This window comes from Onychostoma macrolepis, chromosome 05, assembly GCF_012432095.1.
Source record: "Onychostoma macrolepis isolate SWU-2019 chromosome 05, ASM1243209v1, whole genome shotgun sequence".
NCBI lineage: Eukaryota > Metazoa > Chordata > Actinopteri > Cypriniformes > Cyprinidae > Onychostoma > Onychostoma macrolepis.
The window spans coordinates 38097665-38118604 of NC_081159.1; the positions used below are offsets into that span (position 1 = coordinate 38097665).

Below are 20940 nucleotides of genomic sequence, written 5' to 3' on the forward strand. Positions count from 1 at the left end.
TCTTGATAACAAGAAGCCGTATTAGTAATGATTATAATCAGGGGTGCATATAAGTTTTTCATCCTGGTTCTCATATGAGAACCTGGAGATTTGGTTTGGTCCTCTCACGGACTATGGCATGTAGTGTGACCCATAAAATATAACTATTAAAAAAAAATTAATAATAGTGATAATATTATTGCACTTGATTTCGTTCTGTTTTTTTATTTTTATAAAATAACTAACTAAAAATAATAAACTAAATAATCAAGTGTGTTACTATTTTATTTAATTTTTTTAAAGGGAGTATTACATACAAATTATTTTATAGTAAACTTAAAAATAAAATGCTAATATTTTTATTATCATTATTTTAATTTTAATTTTCATCATTTTCAAACGTAAAATCAGCGAGCTTTTATTTTGGCGGGTTGCCGGCAAGTAAGTATTATGCGCTTCCGGGTTTAGCGCTGCTGATGGAATTGCGTCAGTTAATGAAATGTCACAGTTTTGCTTTGAAAACGGCAGTGGGTAGCCTAGATTATGCTTTCAGTTTGGATAGAAATCTTATACAGTACAGTTTGTCGATCTAAAATGGTAATTGTGCATTAACAGCTGTCAAAAATGTCGATACGCAAATGCGCTGTCAGAACTTATTTACACAGCGCATTTTTAATTTTGGTCGCGCATGCGGACCTGCGTACCACTTATGTGCACCCCTGATTATAATCGAGAATTGTTAACGATATTGCCAATATCCACACAGCTGACAGCTTTACCTATTGAAGTTTGTTCAAGTTGTGCATGAAATAGACACTGCTTTTCTGCACTTTCACTTTGAACGTCTCCGTCATTTTGATCTCTCGCGCTGCACGACTGAGCTGCGTTTAGTAGGCATTTCGGTAGAGATGAGTTTGAAACACTTTTTTTCCATTAAAACTTTGATGCGCATCGTCGCAGTTTAATACGTGGACATAAATTATGTGATCGCAAAACAATCAGGAAAAAAAAATCAAGTCGCCATTGGCAACCTCAGCAAAAACTTCACTCGCAAATTAATATTTTTGGTCGCAAATGCGACCGTTTTAGTCGCAGTTTGGAGCCCTGCCTAATCACATACCTAAACTTAACAACTACCTTACTACCTATTAATAAACCGCAAATTAGGAGTTTACGGAGGCAAAAGTCATAGTTAATGGTTTAATAGCGAGAATTGGACCTTAAAATAAAGTGTGACCATATATTGTGATAAATTGTATTTTGATCAAATAAATGCAAATAAAGTGTGCATATGTGACTTCTTTATATATCAATCTACTATATATATATATATATATATATATATATATATATATATATATATATATATATATATATTAAATATTATTTAAAAAAAAAAAAGGAAATAATGATGCAACAGAACAAAGCACATTTTGCTTTTCCTTTTGTTCTCTTGTTCTCCTAGTCTGTATTTTCATAATTTAATATCTAATCCTATTTATTTGTCTCTCTTCTCTGTCCTGTAGGTATTTTGGGCTCCCCCTCTCAGGAGGATCTCAACTGCATTATCAACATTAAGGCGAGAAATTACCTGCTGTCACTTCCTCTCCGCTGCAAAGTTCCCTGGAACCGCCTGTTTCCTAATGCAGACCCTAAAGGTCAGAGGTCATCTCTACACCCGCACATCGCACAAAAAAACTAGTCCTCATATCTTGAGACCAAGCCACCTTAAACACTCACATTCTGACTAATTTTAACAACATATATATTTCAATTTTGGATTATAACAATTAAAAGCTTAGTAGAACTGTACTTGGTAACATCCATTAAAAAGAGCAGCATCCACTAGAGGTTTGTTTTTAATGAAGTGTTGTGATATTTGAATATATTTGTCTGTTTTCTTGTAGCGTTGGACCTGTTGGATAAGATGTTGACCTTTAACCCTCATAAGAGGATTGAGGTGGAGGAGGCGCTGGCTCACCCGTACCTGGAACAGTACTATGACCCCACAGATGAGGTCAGTTCACTACCAGTTTTCTTTTTTAAATTTAATAAGGATTACTTTTGATAATAGTCTCAATAAAAATATTCCACTAAGATAACAATGCACTATTAGACAATAAGAGCAACAAGACAAACATTGCAATTATTATTGTTGTTGTTGTTATTATTATTATTATTATTATTATTATTATTATTATTATTATTGGTGGTGTTTTGTTAATAATAGTAATGGTTATCTTCCATTTACATGCTTAATAATAATAATAATAATTTATTATTATTATTATTGTTTGTCTTGTTGCTCTAATTGTTCTTATTGTATAAAATAATATTATTAATAACAATAATAATTATTTATTATTATTATTTTACACAATAAGAACAATTAGAGCAACAAGACAAACAATAATAATAATCTTACATTTACATGCTTAATAATAATCATCATCATTAAATATTTAAATAAAGTAAAAAATAAATACATTCTTATATTCTGCTGTCAAGAACACTAGCTTCGTCATATTCTCTGCTGTTGCGTATCTTAGAGTTTATGGTGGTCAAAGGTTGAGAGCGTTTCAAACATGAGCACTATGAAGTGCACTTTAATAACCACATGGCCACAATAACCTTTGACTGTCTGTAGAACGTCTGGTAAAATGAAATGGGTTGTTTTAGCATGTGAATGTAAGATTTCTAATGCTACCATGTCTTGTCTGATTAGCACATTTTCCCTTTTTTTGCCTTCTTTCACAAAAGCAATTTTGATGATGTTTACAAATTGCATGGAGTTTAGCACTGGTGCTATTGCACAAATGGCAACACTGACAACTGTACTTGATAAATGTAGGACTTCATCTACCAACACTGATAAATGGTTATAGCACCATAAATGTTGTTGTATTGGTATAAGCAAAGGAACTGTGAGTAAAGCATTTTATCTCACAGTAACTATGCTTTATTTGTCCATTTATAGCCTGTTGCAGAGGCTCCGTTTAAGTTCGATATGGAGCTGGATGACTTGCCCAAAGAGACTTTGAAAGAGCTGATCTTTGCAGAAACTGCACGTTTCCAACCAGGCTACAGACCATAGCCTATCACACAGGTAAACTGCAGACAGAAGCCAGATGCATGCATCAAATAAACAACAAAATCAATCACATAGGTCAAAGAAAAAAAACAGATGAGTCTATTTTCCATGTAACTGTGAGCGGTGAAGAATTCAGTCATTTTGAGCTCTTCAAGAGGAATTTCCATTCTGTTCATTTCTTACAATGATTCATAGTTTCACAGCTCTCTAGTCTTGTCACATAATTCTTCAGAAATTATTCTGTCATTTGCTGCTCAAGAAATGTTTATTACTATCAGTTTAATGCATCATTATGGAATAAAAGCATTCATTTCTTAAACAAACACAACTTTTACTAACCCCAAACTTTTGAACAGTAGTGTTGATGTGATGAACATACATAAATGAATGTTTGTCAGTAGTGTAAAGACATGCAGTGTTTCCTGTGTGTAATCCGGATGATTCTCTGGAAGAGCAGCTGTTCCGTGGTTGTTCCTTTTACACTTCCTGATTACGAAACGGTGCCAAGAACATGAGTATTATTAAAAAGCTGAAACTACTGGAGTCTTGAAATGGTTATTTCCGCAATTTTAGTAGCAGGACTGTTTTATTCTACTTCCATAATGAATGAAGTGTAGATAGATTGAACTCGGTACCTGCTGGTGTGATGCATTGTTGACGATTTTGTTCCATAAATGTCTGTAAACGATGGGTCATGATACAAAATGTATACTTTATTAATGACTGACAGCACAGATAACTGTCACATGTAGCATCTTATCCAACCTAGTGTTGCAAGGCTGCATTTATTTAATTAAAAACACCAAAAAATGGTAATATTGTGAAATATTGCATTGTAAAATGACTGGTTTCTATTTAATATATTTTCAAATGCAATTTATTCCTGTGATGCAACACTAAATTTTCCAGCATCAATACTTAAGTCTTCAGTGTCACATGATCCTTCAGAAATCAGTCTAATAAACGTTTCATATGATTATCAATGTTGAAAGCAGTTGTGCTTCGTAATATTTTTGGAAATTGTGATACATTTTTATTCAGTGTTCTTTGATGAATAGAAATCTAAAGTCTTTACTGTCCCTTCTGATCAATTTAATAAGTGTTAATTTCTTACCGACTCCAAACCTATGAATGGTATTGTGCTTTAATTACTCACCAAAGCCAATTTTTACAATAATTTGGCCCGTTGCAAACCTCAAATTCACACTCTGGTTGGAATATAGTTGTATTTGAATTGTTTCAACCATAACTAATCCTGCTTCTGTCTGTAGGTGTTGGTCTGGATTCTAACATGCTGATGCTTCTGTCTCCACTCCACTGTGCGCTGTGGTCCTCTTTTGGTCTTCATCGCCATCATCACCATTGTTATCTCCTCCTCTTCCTGAACTCCAAAATTACAGGCAGCCCTCAAAGTTCATCTGACCCCAGCTGAGAACATGCACTCCTGCTCTCTTCACCTGCTTCACTCTTTCGGTCTCATTACAATGAAAGCGCAGAGCTTCTCTCACACTCACACTCTCTCTTCCTGCCCATCTGTGTGAAAGTTTGCCCGCGTGTGTTTGTGGACAACACCTCGTCAAGGTGTCTGATTCCAATTAACCCTTTTTCTCTCAGTCCTCTGATACACTTCAGTAAAAACCGTCTATGATTGTGATGTTGTGCTTCTTTCTAGCCTCCTGGTAATATTTCCAACAAGCTGCTTTTCTAAAGTGTCTGTAAGCCATTTTGAAGTCCCACAGAGGTCAAACAGGGAGAGAACGAGGGCTCAGATCTCCTCTATTCTTATTTATATATGCAGTGGACTCGCATTTAACCACATTGTGCATCGCCAATTTCCTCAAAGTGCACAGAGCGTGAAATTTGCCACGGTGCCATTTTTAAGGCTTTAATGTATTTTCATAAATGCAAATATGTATGCACTATTGACCCCTTAAAATTGATTAAAAACCTGTAATTAATTTATCAGATTATTTTAACCGCCCCCCCATATTGTGACATGAACTAATATACATGCATATACATATGTGTGTGATTTAAAGACCTGTAATTATTTCAAACCTGTCGGTAATTACATTAATATAATAAATAATTATTATTTGTATATCGATTCTCAATCACTTAATCACTTCTAGAAACCTTAGAAAAGAGACAAATCTGTTACATTTGCTTAAGCACCAAAGAAAAGACCATTCTAAAGATGTTAGGCCACCTTAGAAAATGTGTACTTGTGTCCAAAATTTGACTTAAGCCCTCAAATGACCTAACAGAAAAGGCAAGTGCCATGCAGGTTTACATATATCCTGAAATCCAGGTGTTTTTATCTAAAGATGCACATAGGTCCATCTAGGAACTAGACTTTATCATTTAGATGGGTGTAGAGAAACTTCTGTCACGGGACAATCCTGAGTTTTTCAGTAACAATGGGTACATTTCGAATCAATGTCTATTATAAACGTACAGTGCCTGCTCATCTGTATTCATTCTTTCCGTTTTGTATATTTCTTTGTCTTTTTTTGCTTTCCCTGAACCCCCAGCCGCCTTGTATCAATAAGACTGTGCCCTTGCATGACTGTTAAAAAGCTTTCTATACAAAGAAAATGGAAGTGCCACATTGCTGGGGATTCCACTATTGGACTCTCAGGTTTTTGTTATATCCTACCTTTTGTGGTCCCATATTTCCTATATAGTGTAATCAGTTCAAAAAGAAGAAAAAAACTCTTTATTTTGCTTCATGTTCATTTCGGTTGCACTTCTTTCAAAATCCAGGTTCCTTTCAGTGTTTGGAGAAACAAAAAATATGAATAGTCGAGATTAGCTTTTTAGATGAACTAGCTCAACCAGAACGTCAGGTTTAATTCCACGTGGAAATTAGGAGCCTCTAGCCATGGAAATGCAACTTTTATTAATCCATTTCAACCGTAAGATACTGTCTGCTGGTGAATGAATAACGTGGTGCGTCGAGACCCAGGCGAAATGAAAGGAACTGTACGTGCGATAATGCATACTCTTGTGAAATTATACAGCACTTGAACGTTTGCGAAAATGGACGTCGAAGACATTAAGTTATTGATACTGATATGCGCATATGTGCATGGCTTCAGCAAGTGTTTCTTTCCCACACTCTGGCTTCCTCTTTGGTTTACTAACCCTACATTATTTCTGCCTATACTTATATGGCAAGGCGCCACCTAGTGGTGGTATCAGATGTTGGTTGATCAAGGAGAGAATGGGCGATTCTCTTAAATAATGAATACATAAAAAAAAAAAAAAAAAATTCATAATTGTGAAACTCTGTAAGATAGCTTCTGCCGAATCAGTGTGCAGCCTGTCTGTTTCTGTGTGCCTTTATGCGTCACGAATAACTACATTTATTGTGCAGCTTTTTGTTGGGGATCAGTTGTGACTTTTTTGCGGTATACTCTTGAAATTATATATATATATATAAATTTATATATATATTTAAAAAAAAGTGAAAACCAAAAAAAAATAAAAAATTCTCTATGTAATTTTAAGTCCTATTTGTCACAGCTTTTGTGATTCATTTGAGGAAGTAAAGAACAATAAATGAGCCTTTTCTTTCTGCCCTACCTGGTTTGATCCTGTTGCATTTTGCCTTCAGTTCTTGAAAGTTTTGTGTAGAACTGTTTTTATTGTAAAAATGAATGTCTAGTGATTTATTATTATTAATCTTGTAAAAAAAAAAAAAAATTCTGTGTATTAATCTCCTTTTTGTTAGCAATGGCAAACTTTTTGTTGTGATTTTCACTTACGAGCTTTGAAACCCCCAGGTTTTGGTCTCTCTGGGGAAACTTGTGATTACAAATATTTCAAAAATGTATTGAAATCTTTTGAATCTATTGAAAACAGTGGCATTATGTCTCAAAGGCTTGTTTTTAATGCTCAAAAAGACGGCCAATGTTCATTGCCGATATTGATCTCTGCATCTGCCAAGTCATGTAACCTAGAAACTGCAGAATAAAACCAATTGTATTATATTTCTGTCTCCTCCTTTGATATTAGTGCTAGTGTTACATGTCACCTCGCTAACCAGAACAAATGTCTTTCTGTTTAAGATCAGCTGTAAAGTAAGCTGGAGTTGAGTTGTGTTCAGTCTGGATGCACGGCAGCGATCGACGTGACGTTCTGAGTCCATTGTGTTGTCTTGGTTGGCACAGCAACAGAAGTGCTCCTCTTTGCACTCTTGATTGAGTGAATAAGAAAAGGTGCAGTGCAGTGATGTAATAATAAACGAGCGTGAGCCTGATTTGGTTTCTGTGAGAGCCTGCCGTCCATGATAACCGGGGGCAGCGTCTGCAGCTTGATGAGAACTACTTGGACGTTCAGTAAAAATAAACTAGACTAAGAGTTACGTGAGAAACCGTTAATCGCGCTGTGGCTGATTCTAGCTACAAGCACACTACATTATAAATGTTCTCCTGTGAGAATGTGACATTCATTATTATATAATAATTCAGAATAAATGCCTGTATTCTTATTTAACACTAATGCATGATGACAAAGGTCTTTATGTGAACATCCAGCTATCCGAAGGCAATTACAATTAAGGATTGGGGCTTGTTGTCACACATTTTACGTTTTAGTTTCATTGTTTGTTTTTTTTCTTAAAGGTTTATAAAAATTTGACTAAAAAAAAAAAAAAAAAAAAAGTGTTAAATTGGCCAGTAAAAAATATTCACTGAAAATACTTTCAGCAACTGCATGTTGTCATGCTATATGGGGTAAGTAGTCACAAGTTAAATTGTCTTATATTTTCATATTTTGTAGAAACGGATTAATTTTCTTTAGTACAATGAAAACTAAAAGCAAATAACATTTTGGAAACAATTTGGGAGAAATGTCTTACTACTATTTTTCTCATTAAAAAAAAAAAAAAATATATATATATATATATATATTCATTTAAAACTTATTTTAGTTGTCATTGTACTAAAGCTAGAATTTTAGGGGTTTTATCATTAGTTTGAAAATCACTATTGAAAAGGTCTCTGCTTGGTGCTTAATAATAATAATTATTGTTGTTGTTGTTGTTATTATTATAATGCAATCTATTTTAGCTTAGCACTATTTTTTATTCAGGATGGACGTTTTTGATCGTGATTATTATTATTATAGTTTTTGAGCTGTAATTTTACCACAGCCACTGGACAATTTCTATAATTATGAAAATGCCTGTAGCGTTTGGACCAATTGCAGTGTTGATACAGTAGATGGAGACAGAGTTTAACTATATTTATGACAAGCAAATACTTTCATTCTCCTCCCTTCAATTATACATATTATTGACTGCGGTTTCTAAACAACTCCCGCTGATGGAGAACGTGAGTTAGTTTGGTTGAGAGGACCGTTTGTTTATTGTAGTTTTCACATAATGCCATCATCCGAGGCAGTTCTCAAGACCTCTACTGACATTTGGCCAAACAGGTTTATTTACTAATAATCAATATATCATATTTATCGTTTCAACTAATACTTACATTACGACTGATGACGTTGTTGTCTGAGTTAAAAGACAAAAATAGCACCAACATCCGGGCCTTCGCGCTGTTTACCTGAACCACGTGTTATGCTATAAGGACTGCTGCGCGCTGCCGTGCGATTTGGCACGTGTCGTTTCTGTGAACGCGCATTATCGAAAACAAGCGAGATGCTGTGTGCGCGGGCTCGTGTTTGTCTGGAGCGCGGAGCCTGCGGTGATTGGCTATGTGAGCGATCTCTCTCGGCAGCTGATTGGTTTGACACAAATGATCCTCAACATGATTGGTTTTCATGTCTGCGGAGGAGAATGTCGTCATAATAAACCCATATTCTCAAACATGTTCAATAGAAACGATATTCTCAATTTCAACATATTGTAGTCTATATTCAATATTTTTCTATACTATATGTTGGAAACGACTACTGTCATGTTCATTGGCTGTAATATGACTGGCATTTATATATAAAAAATGTTCGATAGAAACAAACAGATAGTATTAAAAACAACCAGAATCGTGAGGTATCTATAAAATATATCCACCGAGGCGGTAAGAGTAATCCATAAATAAAGAAATATATGCATTTAATAATGAGAACATTCAGTGCTCAAGACATAATTACTGTTGTGGCTTCAAAAAGAGTCTTAAAAACATTTTATTTAATTAATCGTATTATAACTGTCTTATTTCAAATGTAAATGTAATAGCGACCTAAACTTTACAGTATTACTGCGTGCAACCAAGTAGTACACTAGCCTACTCTATGAATAAAAAAGCCACCAAGATAAATAAATATTTATATTTGTTATTGTTTTTGAACTTTTTTCTTTCTTTCTTTTTTTACATTTTACTCTTTTCCCTGGATTATTTTTAGATGATTACCTACGATGTTTTCGTTGCCTTGAAATTCCTTAAAATTGCAACTGATTGCATTCGGTAAAATTCCCACTCCGCGTTCCCACAGTATATATTTAATTTACTTTTTGTGGTTTCTTTTTAAAAAGTAAGGTAGCGTGCTTGTGTAGCGTGCGAAATATTTGTGAATGAAGACAGGACAGATGTAAATGTTAGTGAGTGTGAAGCGCACACTAATAGCGACCTACGCCTCGTACGTGACCGCATCACAGTCTCATTCAAAAAAAAAAAGAAAAGAAAAGAAAAAAAAAATCCGCAGAGAAGAGTGTGTCACAGCGGAAGAACTATGAACAGAAGACTCTGAACAACAACAACAACAACAGCACAGCATCATCTCGGACCGTCGTGACACATGCGGACGCAGCAGCGCTCCTAAATGAGAAACCCTGCAGTGGGGAGAACAACTGATCCACTTCCACCTAAAAGGTATTGCATTCTGCATCGTGCAACATTTGCCATGTTTTCTTTTCGGATTTGATTATATTTTCCGATGCAGGACACCCAGTTGTGAGTTGCTTTAAGAGCACTGCATCCTAAGTGCCTCAGCGAAGGTCACATTGGTGTGCTGTGTTTTTAAATGATACGGCAGGCAGCAAGTTAAAACACGACGCTGTCAAGCACAACGGTCTTTAGATGTATTTTATTATGTGAGCTTGTGTCCGTGTGAAAAGCTTTACTGTGGGTTACCATGGTGCGGAGTTATAAAATGGGACGCAGAATGAAAACATATGACATCATCAGGACAGTGGTGGCGACCCGACAGGCTTCCTTATTTAGACGAAGACTTCGCGAATTCACGCCCTCCTGTTCGCTTTTGAAACTATTGATCAATATTGATTATCGTCGGAACACTGCGTCTGTCTGTCTGTCTGTCTGTCTGTCTGTGTCACTAGGTAGTTATTTATCTTTGAACTGTCAACGAATGTGATGACAATGGCATTCATGTGAATGTAGACTACGGAAGTTTTAACGTTATGCATTGCATCTGGCGTTATAGTTGCGCACAGCTACTCAAATTATGGGTTGGTTTTTGTGACCATCATTTATTTTAGGCAGTCTCTTCACTTATTATTTATAAGGCGTAGCAGATGCTCTCTGACGCATAAAGATGGGGCCATTTCTTTAGTGCTGTCAGGCTGTGAAACCCACCCCTACATGAACCCTTATTTTAGAGCAATATTGCTCAAAAATGACTCTGTCTTGACGTGTTGGCATGATTTGCATGTGGTATTTGTGGATGTATTAGCTATAATAAGGAACCAGTGAAATTATATGGATGAAAGTAGCTATAGGATTCTAATAACTACAGATTATAATGCAAGACATTCAATTATTTGACGAATAGGCCTACTAAATCTTTATTTTTACTACTGAATCATTTTTAAAATCTAAAACATTTCCGTCCACTTCACCTCGTTGGTCTGTTATTCTTTATACATGTAGCTCTTGTAGGGAACATAATGCAAAACACGAATCCGATGAAGTCATCATCTTAACCTATGTAATCGTTAAATTACATTGTATTTATTTACACATCCGGGATTATTTTCGCTTGGCTGGTAGCCCCGCCCCCACCGCCCATCTATTGGATGCTTCACACGCCAGTAATGCGACGCCCCGCCCACTCAAAGCAGCAAGTCTATCACAAACACAAAGAGTGCAACAAAGACTAGAGAAATGTACAACCTAACCGACACACAAAACTGTCAGATAGTCTCAGTTTGAGCTCTCCAGACGGAATCTGCACCGAGACAAGGCAACCGAAACCAAAAAATAAATACAAATATCACAAAGTAGCCTATACCCTGGAGAAAAAAATAATATTCAGCTTCCCTATAGAAAATCTATGCCAAACTTCGCATTGAGATCCAGTTCAGGTGGTAAGTTGAGACTTTACGTTCATTTCAAGCTTAGAGACTCATATATTTGCTACGTGAAAACATGATTATTGTTGTAGGACGCTTGTTAGTTAATTAACACAAGCTCAAAACCATTCCTTTCTAAATCTTTGGTCTGTCAGTGGAAAAAAAATGTGGAGCAGGATGCATGCACGCGATTTACAAATTAATTATGCGGAATAAAAACTCAAATATGGTACTTTGATTGTTGGCATCGGTGTTTGCAGATATCGAGTCTCAAATGCTGTCTGTGTCACTCAGCGCTTCCTGGTTTTGTCACAAAGCACGAGTCCCTTGTTTTGTTTTCCACGTTGGTCTCACAGTTTCTTTGTTGTTTTCTCTAAAGATCCCGCTGACAACAATCAATTTGCACCTTTTGTAACTAGTAGCCTATTGTTGGCTCGCTGAATTGCTTTTATGAAGACCTTGCTTTAGTTGTTTGTCACTTTGCAGGGAAGTAAAACAAAAGAAACAAATTAATGCTTACGCCGAATAACTGACTCGTTTATTGTTCTTCTATAAGTGATTAGGAGCTTAACGTGGCCATTCGAGCTCTTAAATAGCTAGATTTGTTATAGCTATTATTGTTTTTCTTAAGCCATAATGCTCATGATTAGCCTTATCCTCTCAGGTTAACACGCGCTCATGAACCTCCTTTGTTTGTCTGCTGTTGATCTTCCTTCATATTCACCGTCCTCGGGTCTTCTCTTACGATTTGAACGCATCTTTTGTTCCCACTAATTGAATTAGCCGTTTAACATATTGAACAGTAATAAACATTTTCCTGAATTTCACAATGTCTGTGGTTACAAAATCAACTTATCTTAATGAAAGCACGCTTGACTTGTCAATTGCGCGAGCACGTAATGTGGTTATATTTGTGTTTACAATACAATTCGTGCTACAAACATTAAACATGGGTAATAATCTCGAGCTTTTATGTTTGCACGTTCTTCATAGATCTGCAAAAAAAAAAAAAAATCCTACATATTGAATATCCACAGATATGATGTTTACAGGTAAACAAGTTCTCATTTCCACCGAGACGCGTGCCACATCGCGCGCTGCGCGAGCTCTGGTTACCTTCGTGAACGCGCATCGCTGTGTTGCCATCTCCGCTTATTATACGCGACGTCCTGCTTTATGTGTTTACGTCAAGTCGCTTATAATTACGGGCGGTTTTGAGGGCTTATTAATAACAATTATGTCAGGACAGTCGCATATTTGACTGCTAAGAGCTTGGTCTTTACAGCACAATGAATTATCATCTACTAATATCAGATGTCAAATATTCCCACCTGCTGCATGTGTAATAATTAAAAGCAGTAGCCCAATTTCTCTTTCACTCCGTTTCTGCTTTTCTCAGAATCCCCTTTCGTGTGTGGATGAGAGAGATTTAGCTGGTCAGTTGTAATATGTAAAACGTCTAAATTATTTGTGGAGGAGGATACATTTTTTAGCATCATTGTTTATAGCTGTTTAATGCAAATGAAAAGCAACATGGGGTTGCTGCTTCATGTTTATTTTGGTTAGGTAAGTCAGAGCATATTGCTTGTTTTAGCGAGATCTGGCAACACAAGGCGCCACAGGAGCTGAGCTCACGCGTTTTGTTGGTCTGCATGGTTGGAGCTTCCTGTGCTATTGCGGAAGTGTGTCTGTATTTTTCTATTGCATAAAGTGTTGTTGCCCCCTCATTAGCGCATTATACAGAGTTTCCTGTTATTTTCTGATTGTCTGTGCGAACAGTATGTGAACTATGAAAAGAGGAATGCCAAAAAGGGATGGCAGTTAGCAAAGTACATGTTAAAATCTACCAGTGCCTCTCAAGCAGCATTCATCTTCAAGTGTTAAAATAACTTACTGTCATGTTCCTGAAAAAGTACCATGGTACAGTATGATAATCAAAGGATGGCCAGTTGCTCAAATCTGTTGAAATAAGTGCAGCCTTAAGTAATTTACTGCATTAGTAATATTTTGGCTCTGTAAGGGGTCAGTCTGGCCTCATTAAGCAAGTTGATTTGAATGTCATCCTCTAATAGATACAGTGTCTATTAAGACACTGGATTTCCCACAGTGGCAATAAAGCTTAGCTTGGTCCTCTTGGTGCACAGGGCAAAGCTGCAGTTTTTGACATGCTTAAACAACCATAGTTGGCTAAAAGTGAATCTTAAATATGTGGTATTCACTGGAGGGAAAATCATTATTATTCACACTTCATCAGGCACACAACGCCTCACAGGCTGCTCGGGCTTAAGCTGTCACGGGTGAAGAGCAAATGATTGTTTTCTTTCGCTTTTATCTGATTTCAGCTGCTCATTTGCTAAGTATTCTTGCAATTCTAGGACTAATTTTTCATTTGAAAGAAATGGTTCACACAAGTTGAGCATGGCACTAGCAACACCGAGGTCATGGGTTTGATTCCCAGGAAATACACTGAATTAAAAGTGTATACCTTGAATGCAGCGTAAGTCTCTTTAGATAAAAGTATCTGCTAAATGCAAATGTAGGTTCAACATAAAAATGGAAAATGTTGTCATCATTCTATGGTTCATTTTTCCATGCAATTTCTATGAGAAATTTGATCATAATTCTGTATCTTTTTAAAGTTTGAATGCTCTTGTTCGTATTTATTGTAATTGCATGGAAAAGTGACCAGTGCAATTTCTCCTTTTGTGTTTCATGTAAAAAATCTCAAGAAAGACATATGGTTTTGGAAGAACATGAGGATGAGTGAAGGATGTAAGACTTTTCATTTTAGGGTGAACTGTTTTTTAAGTCAGTTCAGCCTGTCTTTTATAGTTTGCTAGGATAGAGTATGTTTATTCCAAAAAGTAATGGCCTTCCCCATTCTCCTTCCCCTTTATTTCCAGGTCGTATTTTCTCCTGTGGTGTCTGTGTGGAGCGTACCACACATCCACTCCACAACAACGACGGCTTTTGCTTGCATCTTCCAGTGTTTCTTCTGTCAGCAAGTTCAGCAGAGCTGCAACTCGTCTAGCGCCAGCCCAGAGGAGCCCAGTGAGGAGCATCACGACTGTGAGATGGTAAAAATGACAAAGTCTAAGACCTTCCAGGCTTACCTGCCCAACTGTCACCGAACCTACAGCTGCATCCACTGCCGGGCACATCTCGCCAATCACGATGAGCTCATCTCAAAGGTCAGTGGAGGCTCCAATGAACTCATAGACAGCGTTAGGGAGTAACTAATTAAAAGTAGCCATACTACCAACTTAACTACATTATTCAGTACTGTCACCATACTTTAGCTGCTTTCAAAGTACTGTGGCTTTTCATTTTCTTTTTAATTTAAAATATATATTAGATATGTAACTATTATTATTACTTTACATACATACATACATGTGTGTGTAAAATGTATGTATGTATGTATGTATGTGTGTATATATATATATATAAGCTATAACATAAGTAAAACTATATCACTTTTTTCTGTTACCTTGCAACATGCTATAAGTCACATCTCTGTGACAGGACTTTTATTGTGTCTCCTGACGGCACCCATAATAGGTTTACCAGCTACAGTACCGTTTTGTTTATGGTGTACTGTGATACCACAGCAGACACTTTGCATCTTGTTTGTTGGATATAACAGGATATGTTCGCACAGGAGGCACGTGCCATTCTCCCAGATGGCTAAGCTGTTAACGCTACTGCAAGAGATGATCCATTTCCCAGTATGCACAGCACCTGTCAGGATCAGTCAAACCTTCTTGTAGTTCTGAAAACAGGTGGTTTGGTTAACCTGTTTGCACGCTGGTTGTTAATTTCTTGTTTTCCAGGACAAAGGTATTTGAAAATTAGTTTTCAGGGGCCGGATTCACAAAACATTCTTAAGAATCAAATTCTTGGTAACTGCTATTTCCTTCTTATTCTAAGTTTAAGAATATTTCTTTTCAAGATTTACAAAAACATTTCTTAAGAATGTTCTAAAGAAAAAAAAAATCTTAAAAAAAAAAAAATCTTTAAAAATCTCTTCAGGCTATTTCACACTGCAACAACTGACGCCGACCAATAGATACCATCACCAGATTTCAGTACGGTACTTCTCAGATATTCCAAAAAATGAAAAATGTCATTTCAACAAGTTCAGTGGCGAAAACAAGCAATGACCAATGCCAACAGGTGTAACACACTGAAAACCCAACGATCAGGTCTGTTAGCATTGTTCACTGTTTGTTGGACCAGTGTGTATAGACCTTTAAAGTTTGGATAACCTTCAACCTGTCTTAAAAGTTGGGGATAATCTCCCCAAAGGTAAGAATCAAGATGCTTAATGATTTTATTGGGCTGTTACATTCATTACAACATAACACTAGCTACATATATATCACTTGAACTCGCAATGTGCACAAGTACTCAAAAGTAACACCAGTGATCCATTATGTAAACAATGATCGGTCATGACTATGTGTTAATGACTGTACAATTAAAAAGTCTGTCAAACAGGGACCTAATTTTTAATTTTATAATTACAAAAATTACAACAATACTCTTTTTGTGATTATTAAGGTAATCTGCAAGGCGGTACAAAAAGACAGGCTTTTTTAGTTGATCAGCAAATCTTCACCAAGAACAGCCATGCAGTCAAATAACACCTGTCATTTAATAAAAATAAGGTGTTCTTAAGGAATAAGTTTTTTTTAGTTTATAAGAATGTTCCAAAGTGAAATTGTTGAAAAATTCTTAATAAGTTCTAAAATATTTTCTTAAGAAGATTTTCATGAATCCGGTCCCAGTTAGGTAAGATTAGCTTCCTCATTTTTATAGTGAAGGAACATGCACCTAATTAAAATTCTCATGCACAATAAAAAGCCATGTCACATACATAGCTGCTTTATGGGTCATAAATTTGAAGCTGTTCAACATGTCCTCTTGGTGATCCAGCATCGTTTTATGGATTATGTTGACATAAAGAATGGAATGTTGATTAACTTGTATTTCCATTACGTATTTAGAGACTTTTGTTGTTGTTATTTTAAGGTCATAGATCATGTAGATATGCAATGATGCAATTCGTTATGGTGTTATTGTATAAAGATGACAGTGACCTCAAACAGGTCAAGGCTAAAAATACTCCATCCGAACAAACAAATATGTATCTATATGTATGTATGTTTTTGTGTGTTTATATATTTATTATGTACTTACAATTTTTTTTTACTTATCAAAATACATTATTATATATTTATATTTTATATCAAAATACAAATATAATGTTATTATATGTATATTGCTGTATTTATTTTTTATTTTTTTAAATTCTACATTTATTAAAAATTTTTGTACTCAAAATTTACTAAAATTATATTTTAAAACAGAAAGTGTATACTATATATTGGCATGGCTATAGATTTTGACAGCGATATGAGGCTGAATAATGCACCTCTGTTAATTGACCTGGCCAATGCCTTACTCTGTCACTCGTATTAATTGATATATTTTCATATCTCTAAAATATGTAAAAATGTACGAATCTCATTGCCGCCAAGTTATGGCTTGTTGACACATAAATGATGATGCATCGCCATCTGTATCTAAATACACACAGGATCTAAAATAAGATCTGTGGAGAGCAGCAGTAATATCATGCCCTCTTTTCACACAGATTAATTGCCTGACTGTATGAATTTTTGCCAGTTAAACTTTCTCTTCTGGACGTGAAGGTAGACCAGGGACAAACTTCATGACAAAGAATGTAATTTCACAGTGAGCAAAACAAAACAGCTCAGGCTCCAGTGCATTTATCCTCCACAATCTTTCAGAAAGTCTCTTTTCGTTCAGCCACGGCGCACTTGGACAGGATTGTTTGTGTGTCCAAATAAAAGCATTAATGCTCTTAGCACTTGCTCCACCACATGCTCTAGGGAGGTGTGTCGCTCTGAGTGAAAAGCGGTTTTGCTGTATGGCTGAATTGGGCTCTCCTGCAACTTCCTCTCTCCATCTCATCTCCTCAGCGCCAAGAATTACCTCTAAGCTGATTATGTCATTGGGTGATAGTCTGGGTCCAGCGCCTTTCTCCTGTAGCTACTGCGAACCTAAGGGCTCTTTCATGGCACACGTCTTCATTTCATTAACAAATGGCCCTGCTCAATGGCAGATCGTAATTTGTGAGGGGTGCATTGTTTCTGCGATGTTATCTGCGGGGAGATTTTAAGGGCAAGAATAGACATTTAAACCATGAAAGGCTCAACAGATGTTCCTTACATATCCTGACATTTAGATGGTGCCTTAAAGATGACCCACTTTATTTCAGAATGGAGGCCTTTGTTAGCGGTCAAAAGTGGAAAATGTTTGTGGCTTTTTTGTTTTAACTGGTAAAGCAGGTCAATTTGATTATGACATACTTTCATTCTTCTAGCATGGCCACAAAAGCAGGGACTTGCCATGCCAGATATCATTCTTCTTGTTGTTAATGCGATCATTCTTGATGCATATTAATTCAAACTTTAAAAAGATACAGAATTATGATCAAATTTCTCATAGAAATTGCATGGAAAAATGAACCATAGAATGATGACAACATTTTCCATTTTTATGTTGAACCTACATTTGCATTTAGCAGATACTTTTATCTAAAGAGACTTACGCTGCATTCAAGGTATACACTTTTAATTCAGTGTATTTCCTGGGAATCAAACCCATGACCTCGGTGTTGCTAGTGCCATGCTCAACTTGTGTGAAACCTTCATTGAAAGGATGCATCTCGTCCTACTAATGCATTCTTTTAGAAACTCGGAGGTATCAAGGTATCTTGCATTATGCAGTCACAAACCTGCCAACATTAGAAAGGATTAGCACGCATGGTGCTAGCCAACAACGAGCAGGACTCGCATGCTGAACTCTTGGATCGGCATCAAACGTCGCTGGCGGAATGCGGACAGTATTGTGGAAAGGCTAAAGCTAAGGCTTTGCTGCAGTAAGTCATCATCAAGCACCCCTCTGGCTTGCAGACAGACACCCCATCTGCTCCAGAGATAGTATTTCACTACATAAAGACCTTTATACGTTAAGCAATCTCTTATATAGTTGAGCGGGGAAATCCTTACACGGGTCGCCTCCAAAAAATACTCAGAAGTTCTTGGAAGCAGTACATAAACAGTAACTAATCGCCCTGCACCATAGGCACTTTCCCAATGCGAAACCTGTTCCAAAACATTGGCAGCATAATTATTTTACCTTCTGTGATGCCTCATTTTGGCCAATTATTTATCTTGCATAAATGTGTTTATACGTGTCAGCTCTGTGTTCAGTGCACTGACATACAGCCGTCCCGAGTTCGAATACCAACTCGAAGACCTTTCCTGATCCTGCACCCTATCTCTCTCCCACTTCACTTCCTGTCAGCTCCTGTCCTGTAATAAAGGCAAAAATGCCAAAAATAAATCTTAAGAAAGTATATGTATAGATATTAGAGCTGGGCAATGATTAATCGCATCCAAAAGTAAAAGTTTTTGTTTATATATGTGTGTGTACTGTGTATATTTATTATGTGTGTATATAAAGACACACATACAGTATACATTTAGAAAATATTTACATATATTTATATTCATATAATTTATATTATATAGAAATATATTTAATATATAAACACATTTTTTCTTGTGTGTGTATTTATATATACATAATATAGGTGTGTGTATTGTGTATATTTATTATGTACACAAAAACCTTTATTTTGGATGCGATTAATCGTTGCCCAGCGCTAATATAAATATTTACGTATTGCATAATTTTGCCCAAATTTTTATTCATTTATCTGTTTATCTTGCCAAAACATATTTTTATTTCTAAGATGCCTTGTTTTGGCCAAATTTTCCCTTAAAATGAATTAATTACGCATAATAAATAGCTCTAATAATGAATCAATAATGCATAATTAATTAATTTATACATCTTACATAAATTGCTGCATCTTGCATAAAATATTTACTTATTGCTGAATTATTGAATTTCTATTTTAGAATATTTTTACACATTTTATAAATTTACTCACAATTTGCTAAAAAATATTTGAAAACAGAACATTTATAATATATATTGACATGGCTATGGGTAGATACAACACCAATTTATTGCAAACTGTCCAAATAAATGATTAATTGACCTGCTCTCTCTAAAATCAGCTGATTTTAAAAATAAATCAGAGATGACGGATAAAGCGAGAAAAATGTTTTAATCACAAGTTCATTTTTTTTAATACTAAAAATTGTATACTTACTATTTTTAGTATCTAATTTAAAGTTGACTATTTTAGACTGCTGTGTATTTTCATGCTTATCCAGGTTGTTAGGTTGGAGACATGCTAAGCTATTGATACAACTGCTTGTGTAGGTTTATGAAGTCTTGCCTTTATCTGCATCTGTTTGCTGATGGGTTTTCCGGTTCTGAACCCTTTTCTATAAAACTCCCTGTTTCTCCTCCTCAGTAGTTTAAGTGGTTACCAAACCTCTTCTATCAGATGTGCCTCTTAACTGCTTCCACAATCAGGTAATGATTGAAAAGAATTAGAACAAACCCGGCATTGACTGCAGTTTGTCTCAGAGCCAGGTACCTTTGATAGGAACAGTAAATGACCCACTTGTTCTGTTTTAACAACAGTCATCTCAGGTTACATTAGCAGAAGAGTTAAGACTAGTGAGAGAGGGAGGAAAGTCAGCCAGCCAGTGCTGAGTAAGTTTTTAGCCAATAGATAAATGAAGACAGGCAAAAGAGGTAGGGAAGAATGGCTGGTTTTGTTTTCAAGCCAGGTGGAAAGTTTTAGGGTTGCAATCAAAATCAGTCTGTGTTGGCTGCAGGATGAATCTCAGACATTTTGCATAAAGACCTGAGAGACGTCTGTTCTTTGATGTTCTGGTTATGGACTGAATATCCTTTGAAGTGTGTGAATGATGCTGGTCAAAGTTTGACATGATCATGAATCAATGAAGTGATGCCATAAATCTTCTGACTAGCATAAGAAATGATAAAGCAATGCTACATGTTCCAAATCTCCATTGATTGGAGTGCAGTAACACTTATAATTTTAAGCATGCACAAATAACTTGCACATATGCCAGAATGCATTTAATTTTTCATTTACATACACCTACGAGTTTTGTGTTTGGAAGGTTTTTTTTGTTTTGTTTTTTGAAAGAAGTCTCTTATGCTCACCAAGGCTGCATTTATTTTGCAGTAATGGTGTGAAAAAATATTTAAATAACTGTTTTAATATATATTTTTAAAATGTAATTATTCCTTAAATAATGCATGCATGCTGAATAAAATTAAACCTAACTGACCTCAGACTTTTGAAGTGTATGTTATTAGTAGTCTGTGTGACCTTTGTGATTACTAATTAAAATGTATGTATCATTGGTTGAACTAGGCAACCTTGCAACTACTTCAACCAAAGGCAATCACAGCCTGACTGTCACATCTGACAGTTGATTGCGCTAAAGACATTTTTAAAATGAGAGATTGAAATCATGACTGTTGAATTCAGCTAAAGTGCATTCTTGAGTCTTAACAACTAGTTTGATCAGCTGTCCCTACTTTCTGG

At 35.9% G+C, this 20940-nt stretch overlaps 2 protein-coding genes across 7 annotated transcripts in view; both read left to right on the plus strand.

Moving 5' to 3' along the window:
* mapk1 (mitogen-activated protein kinase 1) overlaps positions 1-7065 on the plus strand; it is a 30119-nt gene extending 23054 nt beyond the window's left edge. Inside the window, exons 6-9 of the mRNA XM_058775773.1 lie at positions 1506-1637; positions 1887-1996; positions 2957-3085; positions 4342-7065. Coding sequence (XP_058631756.1) covers positions 1506-1637; positions 1887-1996; positions 2957-3073 — 359 coding nt within the window. The 3' untranslated portion in view covers positions 3074-3085; positions 4342-7065. The remainder of the gene's footprint in view (positions 1-1505; positions 1638-1886; positions 1997-2956; positions 3086-4341) is intronic.
* A 2407-nt stretch (positions 7066-9472) lies between these two features.
* Positions 9473-20940, plus strand: part of ypel1 (yippee-like 1) — a 29443-nt gene continuing 17975 nt past the window's right edge. Inside the window, exons 1-3 of one of the 6 annotated variants that reach the window (XM_058775755.1) lie at positions 9473-9906; positions 14079-14117; positions 14249-14536. In XM_058775755.1, the coding sequence (XP_058631738.1) occupies positions 14420-14536 (117 nt within the window). In that variant the 5' untranslated portion in view covers positions 9473-9906; positions 14079-14117; positions 14249-14419. Of the gene's footprint in view, positions 9907-9993; positions 11361-14074; positions 14118-14248; positions 14537-20940 lie in introns of those variants that run through there. The other 5 variants (XM_058775752.1, XM_058775754.1, XM_058775753.1 and 2 more) reach the window with 5 other exon arrangements.